This window comes from Penicillium macrosclerotiorum (assembly GCF_028827735.1).
Source record: "Penicillium macrosclerotiorum strain IBT 26536 chromosome Unknown utg000006l_segment0_segment0, whole genome shotgun sequence".
Lineage (NCBI taxonomy): Eukaryota > Fungi > Ascomycota > Eurotiomycetes > Eurotiales > Aspergillaceae > Penicillium > Penicillium macrosclerotiorum.
The window spans coordinates 2,839,452-2,865,394 of record NW_026643085.1 but is presented as its reverse complement, the minus strand read 5'-3'; the positions used below and the strand labels follow the sequence as shown (position 1 = coordinate 2,865,394).

Here is a 25,943-nt window from a genome sequence, read left to right as displayed (position 1 = left end):
CGCAGCGAAGATGATACATTACATGATCAAAAATGGATTCGCCTCCGAAGCGCCGCAAAACTGGGGCGACAGCTAGAGTTGATGCTGGACAATCAGTCTCTCTCGGGCGCTCTCCCAGTCGACCCTCTTTTGAATCCCCCACAAGATCAAGTCTAGCCAAATCGCATCCCGACATCCTCGAACGCGCACTTAGCAGATCCCCCGTTCGACAAAACAGAGATCAAGGCAGTGAAACTGACCGTCGTCATGATACAGACGTCGGGGCAGCTGATGCAAAGTCAAGGGTTGTCGGCCTCCGAGGTCGTAAAGCCCTCCGACCTTCATTGAATCCGTCTAGTCCCCTCAAAGCGCCGAGGGTGTCCGATACAGCTCCAATACTTTCGCCCAGCCGACGCGCAAGCGGTGTTGAAGCATTTTCGAAGCGACCTCGCAGATTTTCTAAGAGAATATCTGCGACAGACTTCTTTTTAGGATCGCCAGTCCGCAAGAAGACTCAGCCGCCAGAGGATTTCTCGAATACGCCCGAGGGTCAACTCGCTTTAGAGCTGGGCAGCGCAACGAAAGATGCGGTGGATAACCTCGATATGGATGATAATATAGGCACTGGATTTGTGGATGACGATGCCTTGGAGCCGGACCTTCCACCTACTCCTACACAACTAGGCCTCGAGAAGGCACCAGAACGACCTAGAGGTCTGCTCAGTAGTAGCCCCAGCGCAAGACATGAGAAGCGAGCCAAAAGAAGAGCCGCGGATGTGCTTCATGGGAGCCCATTGAAGTCGCTGAAGTTCCAACAATCTCCTGAGGCTGTCATGGATGAGGGCATAGATGTTGATATGGACCGGGACCGCGTCTCCGAAGCTGCATTGAATCGACAGAAAGAGCGCAAAAGTCTTGCTGCTGAATTAAGACAACTCAAGGATGATGTGGCTGAGCTCACAAAATGGACAGAAAGAGTTGACTCTGGCGCAAATCTGACGGGCGATATAAAAGAGCTCAACAATCTCTTAAGTTTGCTGGCTGAAGAGTCATCGCACCTTGATCAACCAATGCATCGAAAACCCCGAGCTCCAATATCCGCACTGCTTTCGACACTTCTCCCATTTTCCTCCAATATCCCTCGCCCACCAGCTCAAGAGCTCCCATTGCCAACTAATCCATACGCCTTGAAAGACGATTCGCAACAACCGTCATATCTCTCTGCGTTTGCACCGTTAGCACTTCGTACCCATACAACCCGCACCTCGTCCTTTACAAATTCTCTTTTCGAGACTCATACTTTGGTTTTCACACCACCGTCTCCATTCCCTGCCTCGTTATACAATGTCTCTGTTGTATATGAGACAAACCCAGAAACTCAATTTGTGACATCTATTTCTGTACCTGCAGATGGAGACACCAAGAAGCGCAAAGTGCCTAATGCACTCCGCCAATGGATTGACTCTCGACTAGCGAATCCTCTGCTCAGGCTAGATGTTGCGACTATATGCTGGGGCATTAATCGCTACTGGGAAGCCTCCGTCTCACGTGCCCAGCTATGGGCACGGATTGAGCACAAATATAATCAAAGCACATCTAAACGAGGCGGCGCTATTCCCCAGTCTCAAGATGGCACAATTACACTCGCTGAGGTCCGACAGCTGGTCCCACATCTTGAGCGGAGTATGATGGTTGTCAAATCTACGAGATCCAAAATCAGCCCTCAGGTCCTCCTGTCAAATGAATTGGTAATGGATGAATGGACTGGCGAACCTCAAATTCATCCAGGGTTGAGCGTTTCTTTCTCAAGTCGCGTTGGTGGGTCAAGCAAAAAGATCGACCAGGAGGCCAAGAAACTCTTTAATGGCTTGCTACATGAGGAAATGCCTTCAAAGAGCTCAGCTGGGGGAATACCCGTGGATGTAATTCTACAAGCAACTGAAGGCGCTCTTGGAGTTTTGTTGAATGATGCCTGATGTTTTTTTTTCTCTCGATATTCAACGTACTTTTGTGATTTGGCGTGGCGTCAAGGATGGGATTTTAACGCTGGGAATAGGATACCACAAATTTGCTCTTATCATGAGACTTCAGAATCCAAGGCTGATTTTAGATGAAAGTATTCCAAACCACAAGGTCTTTTAGTGCGTAGGCGATTGTTTATCAGTGCCTCAGGCTAGTGTGTCTCCACTTGAGAGAAGGAAGTTAAGAGGGAATATGAAAGGTGATGGATGTCCTTTAAAGGATACCCATGTATATACGACGTTTAAATATTGACGTATTCGAGTGAACCGCACGAGAAGCTAGATTAAGCTACGAATTGACGCTGTCCAGTCATGCAACTTTTGAAGTCTCTTGTCATTGCGAGACTATCTGAAATGCTCTTGCGAGCCCATAGCGTATAGCACTCAAATCATCATCTCCTTGGGCCTAGCAGTTCCACACCTCCTAACCCCAAGAGCCTCGTCGGAAGACATCGACTCTGCTTTTCCATGAATGCAAAATGGAGCCATCAAAAACACCAATACCAAAAGGGGATTGCGGCAGAAATTGAGAAAAATTGGGCGGTTTGCATTTCGAGAGGATCTTCCGAGTTCTTTCTTTTAGAGACAAAAAAGGGTAAAAAAGGGGAAAGGAGGAGGGGAAGAGAGAGGGATTCAGTTTTAAAGGAGAAAAGGAAGAGGCGCCACGCCATGCCACAGTACACTCATCCCCGATCCGTAAACCGACCCGATCATCATCATCAGCACGAGCAGAAAATTAACACATTTATTTCTTGGCGGCGGCCTCCTCATCAGCCTTGGCGCGGGCACGCTTCTCACGCTGGCCGGCGTAGCGAGCCTCAGCGCGGGCCTCACGCAGACGGCGGTAAGCAGCCTTCTCACCCTCGGGAAGGGCGTCACGCTTGACCTCGGAGATGGCGGCCTCAACAGCGGGGTTGACGATGGGGAAGGAGGCACCGACGCGGGTGGCGATACCCTCACCAGCCTTGGCGGCCTTGACGTCCTCGGCGGAGGAGTCGAGCTTCTTGAACTGACCGCTCTTGCGGGGGAAGAGGATCAGGCGGGCCTTGTAGTCCTTCAGGCGGGCGACGTTGGCGACCAGGGACTCCTTAGAGTAGTTGGTGCGGCGGTGGTCGACCGAGATACCGACGGTACCGGCGAGCTTCTTGGGGATGCCGGCCTCCTTCAGCTCAGCAAGGGTGAAGCCACGGCCAGCACGAACACGGCGGTTGTACTTGATGGTAGGGCAGCGGACGACGGGACGCAGCTTGTCGACAGGGCGAGGAGCAACGGTGGCAGCCTTGGCGATACGGGTCTCACGACGACGGTGCTTCCGGCCGGGCTATGAGATCGAAGCAAAAGTGCATGTTAGTTGACCAAATTCTTCCGAAACAATATCTTCTTTTTTCAATGCCGGTTGGTCGCATTGCAGATTGGCGTAAAAAAGAAGGGGGAAATTTCAGGGTGTTGGTCGAGGTCGTACCTGGTCGAAGTGCACGCGCACACGCTTCTGCCAGTCCTTGCGGAAGTCTATTGAAAATTTGTTAGCACACCACAATTTCAAGATCGCAAACAGACATTGTCGCTCATGACATCGAGAAAAGAGCGCAAAAACGTCGAGGCCGCAGGGGGTCACTCACGGTTCTTCTGAATCTGGTTGTTGTGCTTGATCGCCTATAACTCCCACACAGTTCCAATCAGCCATCATGAACTTTCAAACATTCAACATCCACACAACCCGCCCTCCAGTGATCGGTTGACGGTAATGGTGTATGATTTTATTCCACAGAATCTTCGTATTCAGGAATTCGAGGGGTACGCACCATGGTGACGGATGGGGATCGAGCCGGGTGGTGGTCGTCGGAGGGTTGCTGGTCAAATCTCCCTTCACGGCAGAAACTGAAGTTCCCATTTTTCGTGTGGCCGCTTTCCACGATTCACCGCCTCGCTTAGCGAGCCCTAACTAGTCTTGTTCGGGCAATCTGCCAATGATGCTGACTCATCAACATTGGACCGGAAACTTCAATTTAATGCCTCAGGCGAGAACGTGATTCCGGGTCTATACTTCAACCATTCCCCAGTCAATGATTCGTCATTGGATTTTGAAAGTGTGCTGAGTATGTAGGCCTGCAATCTACAAAGCTAGAGTGTTACTACAGTTTAGTTGTAAGGCTTGTTTTTCCAGTTCAATTTGCTCGTCATTGGTTCTATTCCTATCATACAGTCATGCAATGTGATGCAGTCTGAAGCCAATACCGATTCCGCTGAATCATCTGAAGACCAGATTGTTTCGTGAGAATAAGTCCTCCAACAAATACAACTAAAAAAAAACCCAATTTTCAACGCCTGTCCAGTGAAATGGAGCCATTCAGAATCATGGTACCCACTAGGACCCTGCACAACAGGAAGAGCAGGAAATAAAACCAAACCAATCGCTGCCGAGGAGAAAAAAAAATGTTTGCTATGAAAATGTCATCATTCATAGTTCCTCAGAGGAAGCAAGTCGTAACAAGTGAATGCCAAAAGGCAAAAGAGGTAGCGCTAGATCATAAAATCGTATTCCGTGAGAGTTGAGACTGCATGAGTCCACCTAGGCACTCGCGTGGCCTAGCGTGGGGGGTCAAGCCTTAGGTTTCGATGCCTAGACCCACTCCAGCGTTGGTCCTAGATCTCTTTGTGGCTGGAGTGCTCTCACTAGAATTGGCTTTGCGCTTGGTGGTTTGAACTCGATCCACACCAGGCTTTTTCACTTGACCGAACAGCTTCGTCTGCAGTAGAGTGCTGGTCTTCGGGACAGTGGTTCGCATGTGGGGGTGATGGGCTCCCAGCTCTTCGTCCTCGGACTCGGGAGCTGAGAGAGAGACCGTACTATCAGTGTCATATTGGTCACGCGCATTGCGAGCGGGAGTCAGATAGGAACGATCCTGGCCTGCGGAGCGCGGCTGATTGGGAGTCACAGGGAGTGAAGAGTGCGTGCCATAGGAACTGTGAGATTCATGGATGCGGTTGGTAAACTTGTCAGCGAAGAGAAGCGCCGCAAGACCATCGGTATGTTCGCCTCGACAGATCGTGTGCAGCTCATTCTGCATGTTTGGTGAGAAACAACCGTTGTTGTAGATCTGAGAAAAATGAATGCGATTGTCTGCAATACGTCTCTTCAGCATGTCATTCTGCTCTGTCAACTCGAATGATCTGGCTGTCGCATCGTCAATGGCTCGCTTCGCGTGGCGAAGTCGTCGATCCAAGACAGCATTCACACTCTCCAGCTCTTGCAAGCGGTGGACCGTAGTCAGGTAATCCTCAGTCGAGACTGACTGGGAATGTCGAGGCGTCATGGGTTCAGCGGGGCGCGAGCGACTGCGGTATTCTGCACTCTGTAGGATCTCAACCTCGCGCTTGGCGAGCTGGTGTTCGACCTCCGCGCGCTTGACTGCTTCATTGCTGGCAAACGAAACCAGACTGTTTTGGAGCTTGAAGTGCAGTGCAGACATACGAGCCTCTTGAGCCACGGCCAGCAGATCTTTGGCCATGGAACGCAGTTGAGCCTCGGTAGCGTTGTCGATCTGTTCGAGAGTTGGGAGGTTTTCAGACGCCCCATAGGCGTCGCAAAGGGACTTGTCCAGGTTGGCTGGTGTGATAAGGGAGGGGCTGAGAGAGCGCGAGTGAGACCGGCGTAGCGGTGCCCCGGGAATCTGAGTTGAAGGCGGCGGAGTCATGTCGGAGGAAGACAGAGGGGGTGGAGACAGGAACTTCTTGTCTGACTGGGAGGAACGGTCCTTGACAGCAGCGCTGAGATCTGGTGACGGAGACAAAGTCGCCCGACGGATTGGGGTTGCTGGGGCAAGGATCTCAGCCGGGGCAGCGAGGGGACTTTGAGACCGGACAGTGTGTTGAGACATGTTTGATAAGTCGAGGATAGAGGAGAGAAGGTGATAGGGTAGCAAGGGGTGTGTTTATCAACCGTGGGGAACGTGGTCCTCGCACTGGAATTCAAGTCAGTTTATCGCGATAATCGCTATCTGACAGGCGGGTCAAGCGCATACCGGAGATGGGGAGATTGGGAAGATCAAGAAGCGCCGACAATACTCAGCACTGGCAGGAGACCAGATTGGACGTAGGGGTGAAGTGCAAGTGTGCAGGTGGAACAAAAGAGAGCGGATGAAGGGAGGAAGGAAGGAGAACAGGGTTGTAAAGGTTGTGGGAAACCAGGAACGGTGGTGGGACGGTTTTAGGTTGATATCGTGGAGGAGGGGGCTGGGAGGCTGGGAACGGCCATTGCAAAGTGCGGCTGGGCGCAGTCACTGGGTCGTGCCAGCCTCAAGCAGAAATACAGCCAATAAGGTGTCCCATAGATGACCCATCCATCCTGAATAGGACTAGACCGCCGATCACGGGACGCTCAGGACAAGTAAACAGCCGTGAACAGCGGGAACTGGCCAGGTTGGACTGGCAACCGATTCCCCCAAACTAGATATTTTTAGGTGGGCTTTCAGGCACAACCTGGCTAGTGGGATCTATGAGCGCCTAATGAAACAGACCTCACTTGTCTGATCACAAAAAAATTCCCATTAAAAGCTGATAAAAAGGAGATCAGGAAAATAGAGGGCCCACCACAGAGATTATCCCAGAAGGAAGGGGTAAAAAGGAATGTATGGGCTGTGAAAGTCTTTGGGGGGGCTGGATGACCCGACAATTGTTTGATGACGTCGTTCGAAAGTGCTTCAATGGGTAGGCACATATGTGCAGTGTATTTGGTCCTCATGGTGTAAATATTAGTATTATAGACTCAATTGAGAACTTGCATTTGATGCAAGATGGCGGGAACTGGCTACAGGAGCGTATAAACAAAATCGCTTTACCTTTTAGTCTGATTATTCCAGAAGGGGCTGAATTTGGCTTCACAAGATAGGTTATTTGTAACATATTCCCTTCATAGGGCAAGTACACGCCCATATTCTTGCAATGAAAGGTCGGTGAAGGCCTAGGATAATCTAGAACACTAGTGGAGTAGCAGCTACATTCCGCCACCACTCTTCATGGTGGTCGAGAACAGCCCTCAATGCATTCACACTAGTCTCAAATACTGTATCCAGACTCTAAATGGCTTTATTAGAAGCAAGATTTCCAGTATTGGCCTGTTTTGGTTCCAGGTTCCAAAGCCCACTCCTCATCACCCAGGCTACAGAGCCATATCTGGAATAGACATTGACCTTATAACATTCAAGGAGCGCCCATTGGCAGGCTATACTTTGAACTAGGTTTCCATGAAAAGCATATTGGTTTGTGTTCATCACATGGATCACTTAACTAGTTGACACTCATATTCGGACAGAATACCTGGTAGGGCTAAATAAGTCTTGGGTGTGTCTACTAACTAGTTGGTAGTTAACTATCCGCACCCAATTTGAAATTGTAAACGGAGGGACTATTAAACCCCCCATAAGATGATCCGATTCTAGAAAGACTTACTAGTAACCAGGCCATGGGTTGGAGTCTTTTTTGAGCGAAAAAAAAATCATGAAATCACTCCAAGAACTAAAAGAGGTGCAGGAGTTCCCAACCCTGCAAGGCATGGGACGGTAGACCGATAAATAACTGGCTTTGAACTACCGGACTGATAGTGCCTCAGGCCACAATCTATGGATCGCCAAATGTAAACAACATTTTAGCTTCGATCTATTTCCCCTCAATCGGCACCCCAGGGGTTCCTACTCTCTAAATATCCAAGGCTCCGATGCTAGAAGAGTGGGCAAACGCGTGTATTGCTCCGAACTGACTAGTCCTCCAAACCCCACCTGCCACATTCCTTGTTCTGCCTCCTTTTTTCCTTGACGGCGGGACCACCCTCAAAATTGAGGTTCAGGTCGTGAAGACGCCAGCATGGAGGGCCAGCCAAGAACCACTACGCGACCGTCGAGTGGGATTCCTCGACTAGCAGCTTCGCGTCTACCCCTGCCAACTTCCACAGCTTCGAAATCCCTTCGCCCCTCCCCTTCCCGTGATCGCCTACAGGCCGACCCTGGTCTAGATCATAACCGTCTACGAAGACCTTCCCGCGAGTCGCTCCTCAAACAGCCAAGCCCACGATACTCCAACTCCCCCAGCGTGACTCCTTCGATATTAGATGAACCAGAGCGTGGCTTGGATGATATACAAGTACCAGAGGAAGAGAGCGTGGCCGGTGGGGATGATGAATCTGGAGCAACAACTGAACCTCGCGGCCGGCTACGAGAAGTGCAGCCGTCGTTGTCGGAGCGAACAATCGAAACAATTGCCCACATCCCGCCGTCCCCGGCGTCTGTGAAACGGCAATCAAGCTTCTTCAACGGAGCCAGTCCAATCCGGTCTCCTTCACGAACGCCATCCAACGTGTCCGGCTATTCCAGATCACCGTCCCGATCTTCCTCCGGCCAGGCCAGTGGCAATGATCTTGTATCTCAACCCGTATCTAAACTTCGTCTTCCATCTCGTTCTCGCATGTCTATGACTTCTTCAGCTTCATTATCGACCGGCAAGGTTTCAGATACCAACGATAGTCCTTCAAAGATGAGATTGCCGTCTGCAAGGCAAAGCCTTGCAGGAACCAGCGCGGTGACTGAGGCAAACACGCCGCTGAGAAAGACAATGCCAGGAAAAATCAATACTCTAGGAGTCACGGCCACTAAAGGGCCGGTGACCCGCCCTTCGCTGGCCAAGAAGCCCTCCAAATCTACCTTCTCAGAGATGGGCCCACCAGAGCGACCTCTGCAAGTCCGGAAGACGAGGAAGCCTCAAACTGACTCCCCTTCGGCAAGCCCTTCGGGAACGAGATCACCTTCTACTGCGTCACGATACGTGTCCGCTGCTTCCACCCTACAGGATGAACTCACACCGGAGCAACAGGCAGAGAGTGAAGCTCGCAAAGCCTCCAAGTCATCCAGTGCTCTACGAGAGAGTATTGCGAAAGCCAAAGCGGCTAGAAAAGCGGCGGCATGTAACAAAGAGAAATCTGCTCCAACAGTGAACGCGGCTGCTACTTGGAATAGCATTGATGTTGTTGAAGACCCATTCAATCAGTTACCCAAGGGCTCAAGTAATGCTGTACTTCAGAAACGCATTGAAGGAGCCCGTGCATCGGGTACTCTGAATATTGCGGCTTTGTCTCTGACTGAAATCCCGAAAGTGGTGATTGATATGTATGAATACGATCCCGACCACCCATGGTTTGAGAGTGTCGACTTGATCAAATTCATTGCTGCAGATAACGATTTGACGGAGGTGTCAGATGCGACCTTCCCAGACATCGACCCAGAACAGTTTGATCCGGATAGCGAGGAGCGAGGGCTTCAATTTGGTGGCGTGGAAACATTGGATCTTCATGGAAATCGACTTCAGAGTCTTCCCATTGGGCTTCGGCGTCTGCATAACCTGCGCTTTCTCAACCTGTCAAACAACGATTTTACCATGGAGAGGCTTGAGATAATTTTTGAGATCCCATCTTTGGTGGATTTGAAACTTGCAAACAATAATTTGAAAGGAGCGCTAACTTCAGAAATTGGCCGCCTTCGTCAATTGGAAGGGCTAGATCTACGTGGTAATGCCCTGACAGTGTTGCCCCAAGAGATCGCGGAATTGACGTCCCTCAAAGTTTTGGAGATTGGCGAGAACCACTTGGCATCCCTACCGTTCGAGATTCTGAGCAAGCTTCCTCTGAAAACTTTACATGCCCCTAAGAACAAGCTAGAAGGCACGCTGATCCCAGAATCCGTCGACCGTTTTGAAGATCTGCAGTCTCTCAACATTGCAAATAACTTCGTGGATGTTTTCGCGGCCAACCCCATGCTTTATCTACCTAGTCTTCGCAGCTTGTTTATCGGTGTTAACCGTATAAAGCAGCTACCCTCTGTATCTTCATGGCAATCTCTATCGGTTCTATCTGCTGAGGACAACAGTCTCACAGATATCCCAGCTGGATTCGTGGAACTCAAGAATCTGAAGAACGTTGATTTCACTGGAAACAACCTGACTCGTCTTGATGACAAGATTGGGATCATGGAGAATCTTTCCTCATTCCGAGTCGCGAACAATCCGCTTCGTGAGCGCAAGTTTTTGAGCATGGGTTCGGAAGAGATCATCCAGGACCTGCGAAACCGATGCGAGCCTGATCAGGCCCAAGAGACGGATGATGAAGGATCAGTGGCGACTCAATTTACGCTTGCCCCCGAGGCGCCCGAGCCAGAGAATACCTGGCGTGTCAAGCCTGGTGGAGTCGTCGACAGGTCATACTCGGATCTGACAGATCTGGAACCGAGCAACCTGGAGTTGATCCAAAGCGAGGACGTTCGGTGTTTGTACCTACAGCACAATGACTTACGCTCGTTCCCGGTTCCAGCAATCTCATTTTTCTCGCAATCTTTGGTCGAACTTGACCTCTCTCACAACCCCCTCGACAGCTCGGTCCTTATTTCTGCTTCTTTTGAAATGCCAAAACTGCAAACCCTGAACTTGATTGCTGCGAGTTTGACTTCTCTAGAACCCCTGTTGACGAACCTGCAAGCTCCTTCGCTAAACTTCCTCGATGTTTCTAATAATCGTTTGACCGGAACTCTTCCTCACATTCGTCAGACATATCCGGATCTTAAAACCTTCATCGCCTCAGATAATCAGTTCGCCAGCTTGGAATTCGAGGCCGTCCAAGGCCTGCAGGTCCTGGATGTTAGCAATAACGATATCGACTATCTGCCGCCCAAAATCGGGCTCTTGGGTGCTGAGCGCTCACCGCAAAACTGGGGAACGGGGTCTTCCCTACGACGCTTCGAAGTTGCTGGCAATCGCTTCCGCGTTCCCAGGTGGCAAGTTGTTGCCAAAGGCACCGAGTCGATCCTAGAGTTCTTGAAGGAACATATCCCTGCTCAAGACCTTCCGGTGTGGGAGCATGAAGATGCGGCCCCTGTTGATGAATACTGAATAAAATCAGTCACCCTGAGGCTCTCAAGCTGCTCAATGGCGATTCAGGTCGATATTTCTCAATGATCTTGAGTGCAGGACGTTACCGAGAGAGCGATAAACACAGAGGACCGTTTGTATATTATGATTCCCTTCGTTTCTCCCCATGTAGATATAGATATTAAATTTTCTATGCTTTTTCCAAATCCATTAAAATTCTTTACGTCATCATTGGAGTGTCTTATAATCATGACTTCGATCTGTTTTACACCTGTCTATTATGTACATGGACTGGTATCTTCGAGATGTGAGGTTATTCAGTTGTAGTCGCATCAATCGACTTGCCGACTTCCTCCATGACCTTGAGCCACGTCTTGGACCAGACTGTGAATTTGTCTTTCGGCTGCTGATCATCGTCGGCACTCTGGTTTCCTTTCCAGGGTAGAGTCACCAAGGTCACAGCTTGTGTAGCGTGTTTCTGCGTCTGCTGTAAGTGCTTGATGGACTTCTTTAGGTTGTTCTCGTACAGAGACCCAGCCGCTTCATCCACTTGATCTGGTATGCCCTGCAGATTCAACATCAAGGACTCCAGTTTCACGACTCCATCAGCACCAGACAGCGGCGCATCGCCGATATTCTTGAGGCGGTAGTTGATGATTGCCGGGTAGACCTGCGCAATGGGTTTGAGGAAGCGAAGCGTTGATTTCTTCTGCTCATGCAGAGCGGCCGAGTCCTCCTCATCGTCAGAATCGTCGTCAGCTTCCGCGTCCTCGTCGTTGTCCATTAGATCATCAAAGAGCTCGTCACCATCTTCCTCCGGGTCCCAATCTTCCAGCTCTTCGACCGCATCTCGGACGAGATCGCGCCATTGCTCAACGCGGCGCATGACGAATCCGACAACTCCCTTCTGCGCGATCTCATTCACTGCATCGCAGGCATCCCAGACACGACCCACCGCAAGTGTAACGGCGTTTTTCTCAGCCCCGCTGACCTCGGCCTCTTTCTTTTTCGGATCAGCCTTCTTGTCCTGTTGCTTGTGCTCGGCAATATTATTGACCTCCTGGATAAGCGTGGCAAATTCCAACAAAGCCGTCTTGGCCAGATGCAAGATCTCCAAGTGGAACGCCTTGGTATATCCAGTGGGTGTGACGAGCAAGGCAGCAGTAACAACCGAGGGAAGGACGGAATCATTGCAGGCCCGGAGCACATTATTGACCGCTGAGTGGGTGAACGGCGAATTGAGCGCTAGTAGCGATAACTTGGTGACCTGGGCCTTCAGTGTGGCGGAGGAGTCCGCGAGGAGGGGCAGGGCTGGAGGCACATCTTCTGGGCGGGTCGGCGAGGATTGGGCGGCGGCCAAGGGCGATGAGAGTGTGGCCTGGAATTGTTGAAGGAGGGCGAGCGTAGTCGCGGAGACGGTTTCAAATTCTTCGGCCATTTCTGAGAGAACGTGGATGTACCACTGCCGGCGGAGAGGGTTGGGGGAGGAAGTTGATGATGCTTGGAGAATTTTTGGGGCGACTCAAATGTCCGCGGGGCTCTCTTCTTAGGGTTCTGCGGGGCCACAGCGAAGAGGCTTTGTGTTGGTCTGGCAGGCAAGCCGCAGTTTGGGCAGATACTTGGACTTTGGACTCGGTGGACTAGAATTATATGTCACGAAATTATTTCTATTTAAAACTATATTGTAATTGACGATTCAGAAGCTTCGGCAACCAAACCATACTAACTTCGACTTCATTCTATCCATGGATCTACCACCTAAATTCGCGAGAGCGCGCACTAACTCATAGTGTCAAATCTCGGCCCACAAAAATAACTAAGGCAAGATGGCCGAGTTGGTCCAAGGCGTCAGGTTAAGGTCATACCTTAGCATAATTTCCTGATCTCGATTTCGGGGCGTGGGTTCGAATCCCACTCTTGTCATTTTTTTGCTTCAAAGCTTCATTTTTGCATCTTATTGCATCTTTTTTGCATGACAGGAGAAATGAAAATTATTGCCGCGCTTCTTGTAGGACAAACCCGATACAACAACACCCTATGGTAAACCCAAGCTTTTCATCCCGTTGCTTTAAAAAGAACAGCAACTTCGTTGGGAGCTGTGTCTGATTGGAAACCTTGCATGTACAGGAGACGCGAAGTTTCTTGGTAGTGTATGTAGTTCATAAAATCTCGATCAAAAACTAACTGCCTGATGTCCTTATTCATCATCAAGGGGCGAGTCCTGGAATGTACCATCTTCTCGGGGAATTGGGGGCACCTTGGATATCCGAGTGTAGATTACCACATTCGACCATGTCTCTTCGTCTCCAAATTCTAGCAACTTATAACCTGTCATCATTTTCCGAACGCGGGGCGAGTCTGGGTCAGTCCTAACAAGGATGTCAGTATCGAAACCGAGAATGCAAGAGCCACCCGTACAACCCCCCGTAACACTTACGAGTCCTTATCATCATTTTCAACCCGATTCCATATTACAACGGCGGGCCTAGCGGTGTCCGCAATGATTTCCTTGACAGGTACATTTGGGGCCACCGAAAGCACGACTGATCGCTCGTCGATCTCAAGCCAGCCGCGTGGATCGTCAATCATCTCGAACCCGATATCTGCGAGAACTTCCCGGTCCACAGAGGTGTTCATTGGGTCCTGGATATAAGAGGAGATACCATCGGTCTGGTCTCGTTCTTTCAGCCACTCCCTCACAGTGCATAGTAACGCAGTTTGTTCCGCAGCTTTTTCGTTATTTGGTAAGGCAAGGCTACCACAAGCTAGCCCAACGATCTTATTGATATCGTGGCTGCTGACCTCTGAAGCCAAAATCAATTTAAGGCGCTGGCACGCCTCACTTTCTTCCCACACCAGTCTCTTCTCTCTAAAATCCTTGGCCACCATGTCACGGTCTGGTATCTCCTCATCAGGAATAATACTCTTAGCCTCACTACTGGGGTCAATTTGGAGTATCCGGTACATCAAACACAGGGGCTCGTAAGCCGAGTCCTCAGCACCAAACCAGTGTAACGAGCTTTTAAGGGACGCTCTGGATCTGTACCCTACCCCGGACTCTTTGCTGGGTGGTGTTAGCTGCAAATTGCATTGAAAACGCATCCGAAGCATCAACTTTGGGCGAAAATCTTACTAGACACATTCTTTCTCCTGGTCCTCGCCGAATATGAGGTTGATAGACTTTCCAAGTTTTACTGTCCATGCAATTCTGGCACCGGTCAGGTCTCTCGTGATAATTTTATCTCCGGGGTCAGTTTGAGTCTTAAGCTGGTCCCAGAGCGCACGGATTGCGCGCTTGGTAAAAAAGGGGGTACCGGACTCGTAGATTGCATCTATATGGGCGATTGCCTGTTCCTTGGTTCCTGTTTCACGTGGATCAATCAAGGTGCCCTTAATGACTGCCCAGGTTGTGTAAGACTGTTGTGACGTCGAGCTCATGATAGCCTCGTAGTCTTCGTCCATGTCGTCACTCATGTTGGTGAGGATAGATTTCAGAAGCTGAGAATCGAATAATTTTGTGGAATTGACAAAATATGAAGAACGGAAATCTCCTAAGATATGGTTGTACACGCCCGTGCGGTTGGGCCCAAATTTATTGCCAGCACATCATAATCCCCGTCAACGTACAGGTGACACCCAGTCAATGGAATTCACCCGCTTATACAGTATGTCCTTCTCCCCGCCTCGACACTATCCCATAGCACTCCAATTTTCGGTCTTCAAAGGCTTCAATAGTGCACTCTGAATATTGTGTTGTTTTCCCCTTGGTTCACGACCTCCTTAGATATTCTGCGATTTGCCCCTCGGCAGTGATCATAGCAAGATGCGTTCAAACAGCGGAAGTCTTTATGAAGATGGTTTCAGAATCCATTGAAGGAATTAAAGCACAAAAAACATCGAGAGAAATATATTTAAACAGTTTTTCCAATCATCAGTCTGATTTTTGACACTATATTATATATCACTCCAGACAGAGTATATCTGAAAATTGCCGACATTTGATTTCGCCCAACGATGGAAACTCTACGGTTCAATTAGTGTTACTGGAAAAGCTGTAGAATGGTCAAGGTGCTCCTGTGGCTAGGAGATTACGTACTAACTAACCAGCGCGTCCCAGTGAGCGTTCAATAGGAACCTACTGAGCCGTAGTCACACCTCCAAGGCAGGTGAGTTTACACTGATGCCTCAGGCCAAAGTCCAAATCCAGCGGCGGGCGGGCACCCGACAACCAAACGCGACAAACACGTCTCCCGCGGAGGATCGGGTTCGTCTGCCCAAGCATCCGCTTCTCAGGATTGTACTTGAACCTTGACTTGCTCTTTTCGCGACTATGGGAACTACCAGGGCTCGTGCGCCGGCAAAGCCAGCAAAGGTCACGCCTGAGGTTCCTGCTCGACATCTGCCGAACAAGACCTTCGTAATCGACAATGGAGCTTATACAATGAAGGCGGGATACGCCTCTGACCCTTCTTCCGCCGAGGACGCCTTGTCTGCCTGTACACCAATTCCTAATACGCTAGTCAAGACCCGCGACAATAGGGTTCTGATCGGTACTCAGCTTGCAACCCATGTCACTGACTGGAATGAGGCGATGTTCCGGCGGCCGGTGGAGAAAGGGTATATCGTGAATTGGGAAGCGGAGAGGGAAATCTGGGACCAGACATTCTTTGAAGAGAAAGCCAACGCGCGAAACAAGAATCTTCGAATCAGTGCCCCGGAAGATACGACTTTAGTACTGACCGAGGCTCCGAATGCCATTCCGGTGCTGCAGCGGAATACAGATGAGATGGTGATGGAAGAATGGGGGTTCGGAGGCTATGTGAGGTGCCTGGGTATGATCACTCGGCTCCTTGAGACTGTTTTCTTCATCTCTAGACCATGACTGATATGTGTGATTATATCCGTAGGCCCTACGCTGAACGCATGGAATGAAATACATTCATTATTCGGAGACCCTCTCGCCAAAGTCGATGGCGACATTCTACCGATGGACTGTCTCCTCGTCGTCGACTCGGGCTATTCTCACACCACTGTGACACCAGTGTACAAAGGACAGGCTATTCAACGTGCAATTCGTCGCCTTGATGTTGGCGGCAAACTTCTCACAAATTACCTGAAAGAAATTGTATCAATGAGGCAGTACAACATGGTGGATGAAACATACATTATGAACGAGGTCAAGGAGGCTGTTTGCTTCGTGAGCAATGATTTTACAGGGGACATGGAACGGACATGGAAAGCCAACCGCAAGCGCCAAGAGGAGAATGGTGTTGTAGTGGACTATGTACTTCCTGACCCCAACGCAGGCAAGAAGGGACTCATGCGGCCACATGATCCTCTTCTATACGCAAAGAAGAAGAAGGGCGCTCTTTCCGGTCTCAGTGCCGAAGTGCTATCTGAAGATGTGTTGGTCTTGGGCAGTGAACGATTCGCCGTCCCGGAGCTTCTATTCAATCCGGGCGACATTGGAATGAAACAGGCCGGTGTCCCAGACATGATTATTCAAAGCGTGTCTGTCCTTCCTCCCGGGTTACATGCTGCCTTTTTGGCTAATGTGCTCGTGGTCGGTGGCAATGCTGCCTTGCCAGGATTCATGGAGAGACTGTAAGTTATGCCAGCCACTCTTGTCGGTTTAAACAAGACAACCATACTAACTCTGCTGATGCCTTCGCTAGGGAGAAAGAGCTGCGCCAGATTGCCTCAGCGGACTGTGTGGTCAGAGTGCGGCGAGCTGAAGAGTGAGTTTCTATCTAGATACCGAAGTGACCGACTTGAACAGTACCCGCAACCTCTACTAACGCAAAACCACAGCCCCATTCGATCAACCTGGTTGGGAGGATCTCGCTTTGCTAGTAATCGCGAGGAGCTAGGCAAGGTGGCCATCACGCGCCAAGAATATCAAGAATATGGATCTGGATGGGCTGGCCGACGGTTCGCAGGCATAATATGATTGTCGATACTGTCAACCATTTCGATGAGATGAGTCATTTTTAGGAGTTTCTGGGAGCTTGATTCTTGTTCTTGCCTGGTGGGATGGCGGCACTATTTCTATGCATCATGATACCCTTGTCCCTTAAGTAATGCTGGTTGGGTTAAAGCCGCCAAACCTATACAATTTCACATCAAATAAACAGGAAACCTTGAGTCTATTGGTAGAAGAAAGAAGCAGTTAATACGCGGAGGGAAGATAATAAAAGAAAATAGATTATCAAAAATACAGCGGACAATACTCTGATCTTTCTCTGTCCCCTTTGGACTTTTGGTGCGAATGCATAATCACTTCTCATCTCGATGACGCTGCCGTGAGTCGTTCTCGTTATACAGCACCCACCTCATCTAGCCATCTAGATTCCTCAACCACGGTTCTACAGGACTCGGGTGGGAAAAAAAATATATTTCTAGTAGCTTGTGCTTCATGCGTTCAGTCTGACGGTCATACTACGGTAACCTGGAGCACGGTATCCTGAATGCCACCACGGCTGGACTCTGTGTCAACCATAGACATGGCCTAATATCGAATAATTGCTCTCAGGAACTGAAAATAAGTTTCTCAGTCATACAAGGTCACGTTTGGTCGGACAGAAGGGGTGGTTGATGAACATAAAAGAGTCAAACAAAGTTATCTTTTCCACGTCTACAATCTCTCCCCCTCCTGCAACGAACCCCCTGTCAAACGCAGCCTGCAGACCCCTCAGCGATTGGTTTCCATTAATTCACTTGTTCCTGACAGTCAGATATTTTGCAAGTGGAGGACTCTTTTCAAAAGGGTCTTCCAGGGTCTCTGTCAATCTCATGGTGAAGATAGGGCCGCCTCGAGGCTACGAAACTACCATGCACCACCTCCAGCCTCCCAGCCCACCCGTTCACAAGAAACATACTCTTGGTGCCATAATATCGAATGCAACTGGGGGCTGTCAATCTCCAGTTGTGGAGCAGCGAGGGGAAGAGAAAGTGATGGGATTCGCAGAGAGGCTGAAGTTTCTCTTCACAACTGCAGTGTTACGAAAGGAGTCAGTCGCAAGTTTTGCTTGCACCTCTGGAGCATTTCCGCTGACAAAGTCTCGGCATATAGTAAATGTGTTTCATGTCTCAAGCAGATTCGAATCTCCCAACTCATTGTAGTGCCTTGCGAACACAAGTACTGCCGACATTGCCTTCGTGAAATGGCATATCTCTCTCTCAAAGACAAGAATCTTTTCCCAGTTCGATGCTGCTCACAAGAAATTCCCCCAAAGTCAGTGGCCCTTGCAATGTCCAACCGAGGTAGAAGGCTCTATATCTCGCGAGCAGAGGAGCATGCGATCCCGCCAACTGAGAGGTGGTATTGCCCACAGGCCAGCTGTCGGAGATGGATTGCTCCAAGACAATTGAAAGCAAGAGGCATACAGAGATGTCCCCATTGTCGGACCTTGATTTGCAAAAACTGTCGAGATCTTGCCCATGATGACCGGGAATGCTCGAATGATCCCGGCCTAGGGGAGATTTTGGAAGTGGCACGTCGCCGCCACTGGCAGAGATGCTATAATTGCCACGCCATGGTAGAGAAGAACGGTGGATGCACTCACATCAGATGTGTATGCTCGGCAGATTTCTGGTAGGCCTTTTACCAAACAAAAATATCCCATCCCTATCTCGAATGAGTACTCATGGAGGCTAGTTACCTATGTGGTCAGCCGTACCCGGGATGTGGTTGCAAGGCAACCGCAGACTTTTTGCACGATGCCCCTCTGGAAGCGGATGGCGATCTTGATATGGCAATTGTAATTGCTGCCATGGAGCAGGCCGAGAGAGAAGAAGCCATCGAAGCTGTGCGAGTGGCATTTGCCCGAGAGACAGCCAGACGAGAGATAGCCAGACGAGAGACAATTGCCCGAGTAGTTGCAGCACCAGTGATAACGACCTATCCATGTTCAGGATAGAAGTGGGACCTAGCAGATCGCCAAAAGACAACCATCAAGCTATTTTAAAGCTCAAAAAGATAACAGGCAGACCGATTGAATTGCACGAAACATGATAGCCATAAAGGCGAACAGTGCTTTTATACTTACTATTGATTATCTATCCATAGCAGCTATCTGAATTATATTGAAAAAATGAGTCCCCTATTTGTCAATTCACATTGAAAGAATATAATCTAAGATGGTAGCATACAGAAGGTATATCGCAGTGGAAAACATCAAATTTGCCTCATCAGTATCATACCCGGTGGCACGGCGAATCAGTAATCGTAGAAGCCTTTGCCTGACTTCTTACCCATCCAGCCTGCATCAACCATCCGACGAAGAAGACCGGAAGGCCTGTACTTGCTATCGCCGGTCTCCTGATGAAGAACGTTCATAATAGCCAGACAGGTATCAAGACCGATGAAATCCGCCAAGGTCAGGGGCCCCATAGGGACGTTGGTACCGTTCTTCATGATGTTGTCAATACCTTCACGGCTACCAACTCCAGTTTCCAGACAGATCACAGCTTCATTGATGTAAGGCATGAGGATACGATTGGCCAGGAAGCCGGGAGAGTCGGCCGACACGGAGGCCACCTTGCCCATGCGCTGGACAAAGGCAATCGCGGTATCCATAGTTTCCTGCGAGGTTTGCAGGCCACGAATGATCTCCACGCCCTTCTGGATAGGAACCGGGTTCATGAAGTGGGTCGAAATGACGCGGGATGGGGCCTGTAGGTTAGTCGGATCGGTAGTGGTGGCAGCGGCGATCTTAGTAATGGAGATGGACGATGTGTTGGTGGCTAGAATAGCATGTTTGGGAGCAATCTGGGCAAGGTTCTTGAAAATGGCTTGCTTGAGATCAGGGATCTCGGGAATTGCCTCAATGACAAAGTCCACCGAGGAGAGGTCGTCCATCTTCAAGGTCGGCGTGAGGAGAGCGCGGGCCGCATCAGCGGCTTCACGAGTAATACGCTGCTTAGAAACATCCTTCTCCAGTAGCTTGTCTGGTCCATTATACTGTCATTAGCGGTCAAGGACGTGACAATGCTTAGATCAAAGATCCGGGAAAAGACCGAAGACTGCACAGTCCGAGGCTGAGAGAACAAGGGGGAAGGGGCCAAACAGCGGGGATCAAGTACCGGCAAACTTGAGGCCCTTATCTAAGGAAGCTTGAGAGGTGTCAACCAAAGTTACAGGAACCTGGGCCTTCTGTGCAGCAACAAGTGCAATTCCCAGACCCTAAAATGAATTAGAGACCGAACAGAGATTTTGCAAATGCATGCGACTGACCATCTGCCCGGCACCGATCACACCCAGCGATTTAACCTCGGCAGCGCTCGTAGCGGCAGTGGAGCTGAATTTGCGGGCCGCCACGGGGCCATTACGACACACAGAGCGAAGAGACGAGGCGAACATGGCTGTGCTTGAATCTTTCGCAGAAGTTGCAGGAGAAAAGAGACGCGGAGGTGTGGCCGGGGTATAGATCTTCACGTGTTTGGCGGTTGGCCCGACGTCATCGGCTATCTTCGGCAGTGGGCGGCGCTCTCAGTTTCTCCGAATCGCCGAGGCCCAACGCGTCAAGACGCGTTTCCCTTTCGAGTTACATTTGCTTCCCGTTCATCGACCATCCCACCATGGACCAGGAGGCGGTTGCTGTGGGCCACGATGTCCAGGTGGTCGACCCGGACGTGCGCGGCTATGTCTACAGTCTGGTCACCGCGGTAAGTCTGTCGAAATTTGCGCTGCTGGGAGGGATCCCGATTGTCTGACGCGACATGCTTCATAGCTGGGTGGTTTTAATGGTGAAGATGCCGATCGATATATGCTCGGTGATGATGCCCTTGCATGTCTCCGAGATATTAAGAGATGGTTGAAATTGTATGATGAAAAGAACAATCGAATGGATGTGGCACGATGCCTTGGTGAAGCGAACCTGGTGAACGGCGATCTACTTCCCATTCTCTCGGTCTGGTGGACCAATGGGCAGAAAAGCAAGCATATGACGCGAATTGCTTTAACATGTTGTATGTGGCTACCTTGGGAAGCGTCAAACGTGGTAACGACAAAGAGAAGCTAATATGAATAGTGGAACTGCTCGTACCCTTAACTTGGCCAGTTGAATTCCATAGCCAGATGACCGTCAACCACCATCGACACACCCCATACATCCAGCAAGTCCAGGTGCAATATAAACGAAATGTTCTCAAGTATGGCGGTGCTAACCTTCTACGTGCCATTATCCGAATCGCCCTCCCAAGCATGGCCATTTCTCGATCCGAACGCGAGTCTCGAGACGAAGGAATCCTGAAGTTGATGCTCTATTTTCTACGAAACATTGTGATTATCACCACCAATGCAAGACTTGCCGCTGAAGGAGAGGAGGAAGAGACCTCTCGCTCTGCCACTATCAATGCATTCCAAGACCAGGATGCGTTCGCTTTGATCTTGACCATGTGCTCAAATGTTGGTGACGACTTCAATTTGCAAGACGTGGTTCTGCTGGAGATTCTTTTCCATCTGGTGAAAGGTATCAGTGTCGACAAACTATTTATGAATGACACTCAGAAGAAGATCAAGCAGTCCGACGAGCTCGCGGCAATTCTCCGCAAAGAAGAATTGATCAAGAGAGAGTACGCTAAAAATGCACCAACACGACACGGAAGATTTGGTACGATGATTTGGGTTAAGCGTAATGATGGGGCGAAGGTATCTACCGTATCTGGACAAGATGTCTTGCGGGACGATCAAACCACATTCCAGAAGATGGATCAGAGCAAGAAATGGAATAAGCCTCGACCTCGCCGAAGGAAAGACGATGTCCCGCAGAATAACGACTTTAATATGCCAATCCATCTTTCCTCGTCGGCAACCAAGAACTTGAGAACGTTCGTGGAGGAGTTTCTTGATTCCGGATTCAACCCTCTTTTCACCCACGTACGAAAAGCCATTGAACGCGAGGCGGAACGAATCATGGATATCAATGTTCGACAATTTTTCTACACAGTCGGTTGGTTCTTGGAAGCAGAACGTACCCGGCGTGCTCGGAAGATGAGCCAAGATGCCGAGAAAGGAAAGTCTGCCAAAGACGTTGAGCCAGACAGTTATGGTTTGGTCGCCGGTGTTCTCAACCAAGAGACTTTCATTTCCCTGAACAGAGCTATGCAAAGTAGCATGGACAATAAGGAATGGGATGATCTTACTGCCCAGATGCGCTGCTTTACCCAGATCCTGTTGACTGTCCAGGATATGGCCTTGTCGCCAATTGAAGAAGACCAAGAAATTGCCGAAAACATTCAGAACCGAATTTTCTACGAAGAGACGACCCATGACCGAGTTCTCTCCATCATCCGCGGGTACAAGGACCAAGGCTTCGGCTATTTGGACGCAGCGACAGAGCTCGCCCATGTCTTTCTGCGGATGCTCGAGCGATACTCAAAGGAAAATGCCGACCTTCAGATCCGAGCAAAGCGAAAGGCTCGGCGCAAGAAGAAGACCGATCATCCCGAAGCTCAAAATGGAGAGGACAACGACGAGGAGCAGAACTCTGAAGAAGAGGACTTGGTAGATGCTACGCAAGTTACCAAAGAGCGCGCCTTTGATTTCAAGCGGTTCGCCTCAAAGTTTTGCAATCAAAGCTGCGTGGACACCTTCGTAACCTTTACCAGCTACTATAAGGAGCTGAACTCGGAACAGCTGAAGCGAGCCCACCGCTACTTTTACCGCATAGCCTTCAAGCAAGAGATGACTGTCCTACTCTTCCGTTTAGACATCATCAATCTCTTCCATCGAATGGTCAAAGGCCCGGGACCTATCGACAACAGCAAGCCTATCTTTAAAGAATGGGAGGAATTGGTGAGGCAAATCATTCGACGATTGGTGAAGAGGCTGGACCAGCGGCCGGCCTTGATTACGGAATTGCTGTTCAGCAAGATGAACTCGACTGTCTTCTACCTTGAATACGGGCATGAAAGACAAACCATATCTACTAATAAAAAGCGACCAGCTATGGAGCTACAGATTATTTCGAGTCACGCGGATACTCCCGAGACCAAGACAGGCATTGTCGTTGGTGCTCTTGTCCTTGACGGGCAGGCTGATCTTGTCAAGTGGGTTGTTGATGTATTAAACACGGCAGCTTCTGAAAGAGAGGATTGGGAAACTCAAGATGAAGCACGTCGTGCGGAGTCTCCCGAAGCTGCTAGTGTTCCTCACCCCATAATTCGTATGTGAAGGCTACCTTGTACTCCCTAATCATTCACTGACCAACTCGATAGCTGTCAAACCTCGTGACGAGGCTTGCCAGAAGGCGTTGTTCTTAAATGGCAAGCTTCGGCTACTCATGAGCGTAGCTGGATTTGAGCGACTCGGCATGGAGGACGTTGAAGGTGCCTCTTGGATTGTTCCATCAGCCATGTCGTCGACGGAACTGAGAGAGATTGTTTCGAACATTAACAAGGCTATCATGAACCCAATTCCAGAGGGCAGCCATGAAGATCCTCGAGATATGCTGCAACGCAGAGATGCCGGCAGTGCGCGACAGAGTGCAGTAAACGAGATGCTCAATGTGGATTTCGGATCAGACTCCGAAGGCGAAGACCTTCCTGATGGGCCCTTGTTCCCTCCGAATCCCCGGGCGAAATCCAATGCCTTGGATGAGCTGAAGAAGAAGCGCAAGAAGAAGCGTAAGGACGATGATGGCGCTGAGAAGGAGCCATTGGATGATGAAACCTTAGAGGCCCGTCGCCAAGCACGGCTTTCTAATACTCTCGCCCGCCAAGCTAAGATCAAGAGTGATCTTTTTATACATGCCAGCGACGAGGAGACGGACGAGGAAGCTGACCGAGAGTTCTTCCGACTGGAAGAAGAACGGCGAAAAGAACAAGCAGAGAATGTGAAGAAGGCCCTACTCACTGGAAACTTCGAGCAAGCGCTCCCCAAGAGCAAAGGAAAGAAGCCCAGCGTACGAAAACGCAAAAGCGACACGACTGCTAAGGAGCCGAAGCGTCGGCGACGAGGCACTGGGTCTGGCGACAGTGGCGAGGGAAGCGATGATGGTTATGATGACGATGTGCTCATGGCAGATGCAAACGAATTGTCAACTGGCTCTCTGCAAGAAATTTCAACAAGCCACGGTGCTCAAGACGAAGACACGCCCCTCACTTCCGCTGAAGACGAGATGGATTTCGATGACGATATTGTTTTTAGCCGAGATCGACAGTCCAAGGCTGCAGCCCGAGCTCCCGCTGCTGATAGCGATGATGAAGATGCACCTATAGCGCCAACTTCTCGGCGAATGCGGGGAGGGTTCGTGATTGAGAGCGATTCCGAGTGAAGAGACGGGGATGATATGCTTGTGATGACCTGACGAGGCGTTTGACATTTCGGAACAACTGGGACTAACTACTGGATGGATACCTGGGCTAAGAGCCACATTGCATGTCTATGTATTTTATCACGATGTACATTCGTATTCAATTAGTCCCTTCTGGAGCTTGCTAGATATCACACAGGTCACTGTTTCCTGATTTCAACGACTGGATGATATATTTGACTGGCTAAGCGGCCCGAGCGCCCCATCTTTGCACACCGTGAAACACTTCAGATAGCTTTCGCTGATCTCGAATCCAACAGCCGCCTAGAAAAAAAGATCAGATCAGTATCAGTGAAGCCCAAAAAATCGACGGAATAAACCGAAAGTGTCATGATATTGTAGTGCGTCTTGAGGGTCATTTGCTGGTACATATGTGAAACTTTGAGATAAAGAGTCTGGCCGGGGTGTTGTTTCTAAGGACGTTGGGAGTTGAACCATCTTCCTGATGCGGATGAGCGTGTTCTGTAGAGGTATGCTTTGTTTGCGACGGCCAACCGCAAATTCGATTGCCTGCTTGGCAACAAGAACAAGGCCCGGAGGTTGGGGGGGGGGGGGGGGGGGGGGCTATGCCGTCGCTTGTCCAGATCATTCCGTCCTGCCAATCTCTCATTAACCGTAGATTCAGCGACTGACACCTAACGCGTTGTATACGACAAACCTCATTTGAGATTGAATCGGTACTCTATTAGATGGCTACAATTTTGAAGGAATAAACAGCTTTGTTTGATCAAAGTTAGTACATTCCTCGCAGGTGGACGATGAATTGACTAATGGTTCAATAGAAATTGGCGAGGCTTTACTTCTCGACCTCCTTGGGGGCGAGTCATCGAGTAAAAGGCTATCACCCCAAACAGGATGCTCAGAGTTTGAAATATGTAGTTCAAAGTAGTGAAGAATTGTAGTCAGGAAGGAGTTGTTTGTTGCCAGCAATCCTCAGATGATGAGAAGGATGGACGCCGAGGACATGATAAGCAACTGCCGTCTATTGTTGTGCCTTCAACGCCAGCGGCTTCTTGACCAATAAAGACTATGAAACGCATCGCAGCTGACAAAGTACTATGTTTTTCGACTCTAGGAGGCTTGTAATAGCGGGAGAAAACGCGAAAAACGAACTGCAAAATGCGAAATGTGAGATTCACCCCGCATCCCCCCATGTCGATGTGGCGGCCAATCGCCAATGGGAGCAGAAGCATACATTGAGGTTCATTTGCCCCAGTACACCGCTATTTTGGAGAATATACGAACAGCTGATCTGAAAAGACTGTATAATTTTGACTTGTGATGGATGTCTGTCAAATTGTTTTGCACCTATTACCTGTTTTGATGAATTACCATTCCCCACGGCAGATTACGATAAATACAGTGGAGTTGCTGCAACTTTGAGGTTATTCAAAGCCTCAAACGTCCATCGAATGGGAAACTTCTCAATACACCAGAAACCAAGCCTCATCACATCCACTCATCGAGGGTGGTGATCCACAGTTTGCGCTTGGCAGTAGAATGTTTAGCTTGCTATATGAATTCGTTCTGAGATGAGTCTTGATAATGATAAAACCAAGACGTGATCACCAGATAAGGCAGCCCTCAACATGTTTTCTTCGTTTTGAGACTAATTAGGGATTCAAATGATAATGGATCTTGAACTGTATTTCCTGGGCGATAACTCGCCGGTACACGTGCCGTGCCGTATGGCACCAGTAGCGGCACTGATTAAAATTGGTCT

At 49.7% G+C, this 25,943-nt stretch overlaps 9 protein-coding genes across 9 annotated transcripts; 4 read left to right on the top strand and 5 right to left on the bottom strand.

Moving 5' to 3' along the window:
• Positions 1-32: 32 nt before the first annotated feature.
• On the top strand, positions 33-1,955 carry N7462_006311 (uncharacterized protein; the record flags this gene model as incomplete). The annotated part of the gene is made up of 1 exon (XM_057078029.1): positions 33-1,955. One exon carries the CDS (start codon positions 33-35, stop codon positions 1,953-1,955), a length of 1,923 nt encoding a protein of 640 aa, XP_056933609.1.
• Positions 1,956-2,745: 790 nt separating this feature from the next.
• Positions 2,746-3,805, bottom strand: N7462_006310 (60S ribosomal protein eL13; the record flags this gene model as incomplete). Its single annotated transcript, XM_057078028.1, has 4 exons — positions 2,746-3,321; positions 3,463-3,509; positions 3,620-3,653; positions 3,803-3,805. 4 exons carry the CDS (start codon positions 3,803-3,805, stop codon positions 2,746-2,748), a joined length of 660 nt encoding a protein of 219 aa, XP_056933608.1.
• An 801-nt stretch (positions 3,806-4,606) lies between these two features.
• N7462_006309 (uncharacterized protein) lies at positions 4,607-5,878 on the bottom strand (the record flags this gene model as incomplete). The annotated part of the gene is made up of 1 exon (XM_057078027.1): positions 4,607-5,878. One exon carries the CDS (start codon positions 5,876-5,878, stop codon positions 4,607-4,609), a length of 1,272 nt encoding a protein of 423 aa, XP_056933607.1.
• Positions 5,879-7,859: 1,981 nt separating this feature from the next.
• Positions 7,860-10,925, top strand: N7462_006308 (uncharacterized protein; the record flags this gene model as incomplete). Its single annotated transcript, XM_057078026.1, has 1 exon — positions 7,860-10,925. One exon carries the CDS (start codon positions 7,860-7,862, stop codon positions 10,923-10,925), a length of 3,066 nt encoding a protein of 1,021 aa, XP_056933606.1.
• Positions 10,926-11,217: 292 nt separating this feature from the next.
• N7462_006307 (uncharacterized protein) lies at positions 11,218-12,342 on the bottom strand (the record flags this gene model as incomplete). Its single annotated transcript, XM_057078025.1, has 1 exon — positions 11,218-12,342. One exon carries the CDS (start codon positions 12,340-12,342, stop codon positions 11,218-11,220), a length of 1,125 nt encoding a protein of 374 aa, XP_056933605.1.
• Positions 12,343-13,101: 759 nt separating this feature from the next.
• N7462_006306 (SRR1 family protein) lies at positions 13,102-14,378 on the bottom strand (the record flags this gene model as incomplete). The annotated part of the gene is given in 3 exon segments (XM_057078024.1): positions 13,102-13,273; positions 13,342-14,032; positions 14,045-14,378. The coding sequence occupies 3 exon segments, from the start codon at positions 14,376-14,378 to the stop codon at positions 13,102-13,104; spliced, it is 1,197 nt and encodes a 398-aa protein (XP_056933604.1).
• An 856-nt stretch (positions 14,379-15,234) lies between these two features.
• On the top strand, positions 15,235-16,854 carry arp6 (actin family protein; the record flags this gene model as incomplete). Its single annotated transcript, XM_057078023.1, has 4 exons — positions 15,235-15,736; positions 15,812-16,508; positions 16,580-16,642; positions 16,716-16,854. 4 exons carry the CDS (start codon positions 15,235-15,237, stop codon positions 16,852-16,854), a joined length of 1,401 nt encoding a protein of 466 aa, XP_056933603.1.
• Positions 16,855-19,122: 2,268 nt separating this feature from the next.
• On the bottom strand, positions 19,123-20,265 carry N7462_006304 (3-hydroxyacyl-CoA dehydrogenase family protein; the record flags this gene model as incomplete). Its single annotated transcript, XM_057078022.1, has 3 exons — positions 19,123-19,853; positions 19,989-20,088; positions 20,140-20,265. The coding sequence occupies 3 exons, from the start codon at positions 20,263-20,265 to the stop codon at positions 19,123-19,125; spliced, it is 957 nt and encodes a 318-aa protein (XP_056933602.1).
• A 218-nt stretch (positions 20,266-20,483) lies between these two features.
• On the top strand, positions 20,484-24,181 carry tof1 (putative DNA repair protein (Tof1); the record flags this gene model as incomplete). The annotated part of the gene is made up of 4 exons (XM_057078021.1): positions 20,484-20,570; positions 20,636-20,873; positions 20,936-23,071; positions 23,124-24,181. 4 exons carry the CDS (start codon positions 20,484-20,486, stop codon positions 24,179-24,181), a joined length of 3,519 nt encoding a protein of 1,172 aa, XP_056933601.1.
• Between the last annotated feature and the right edge of the window lie 1,762 nt (positions 24,182-25,943).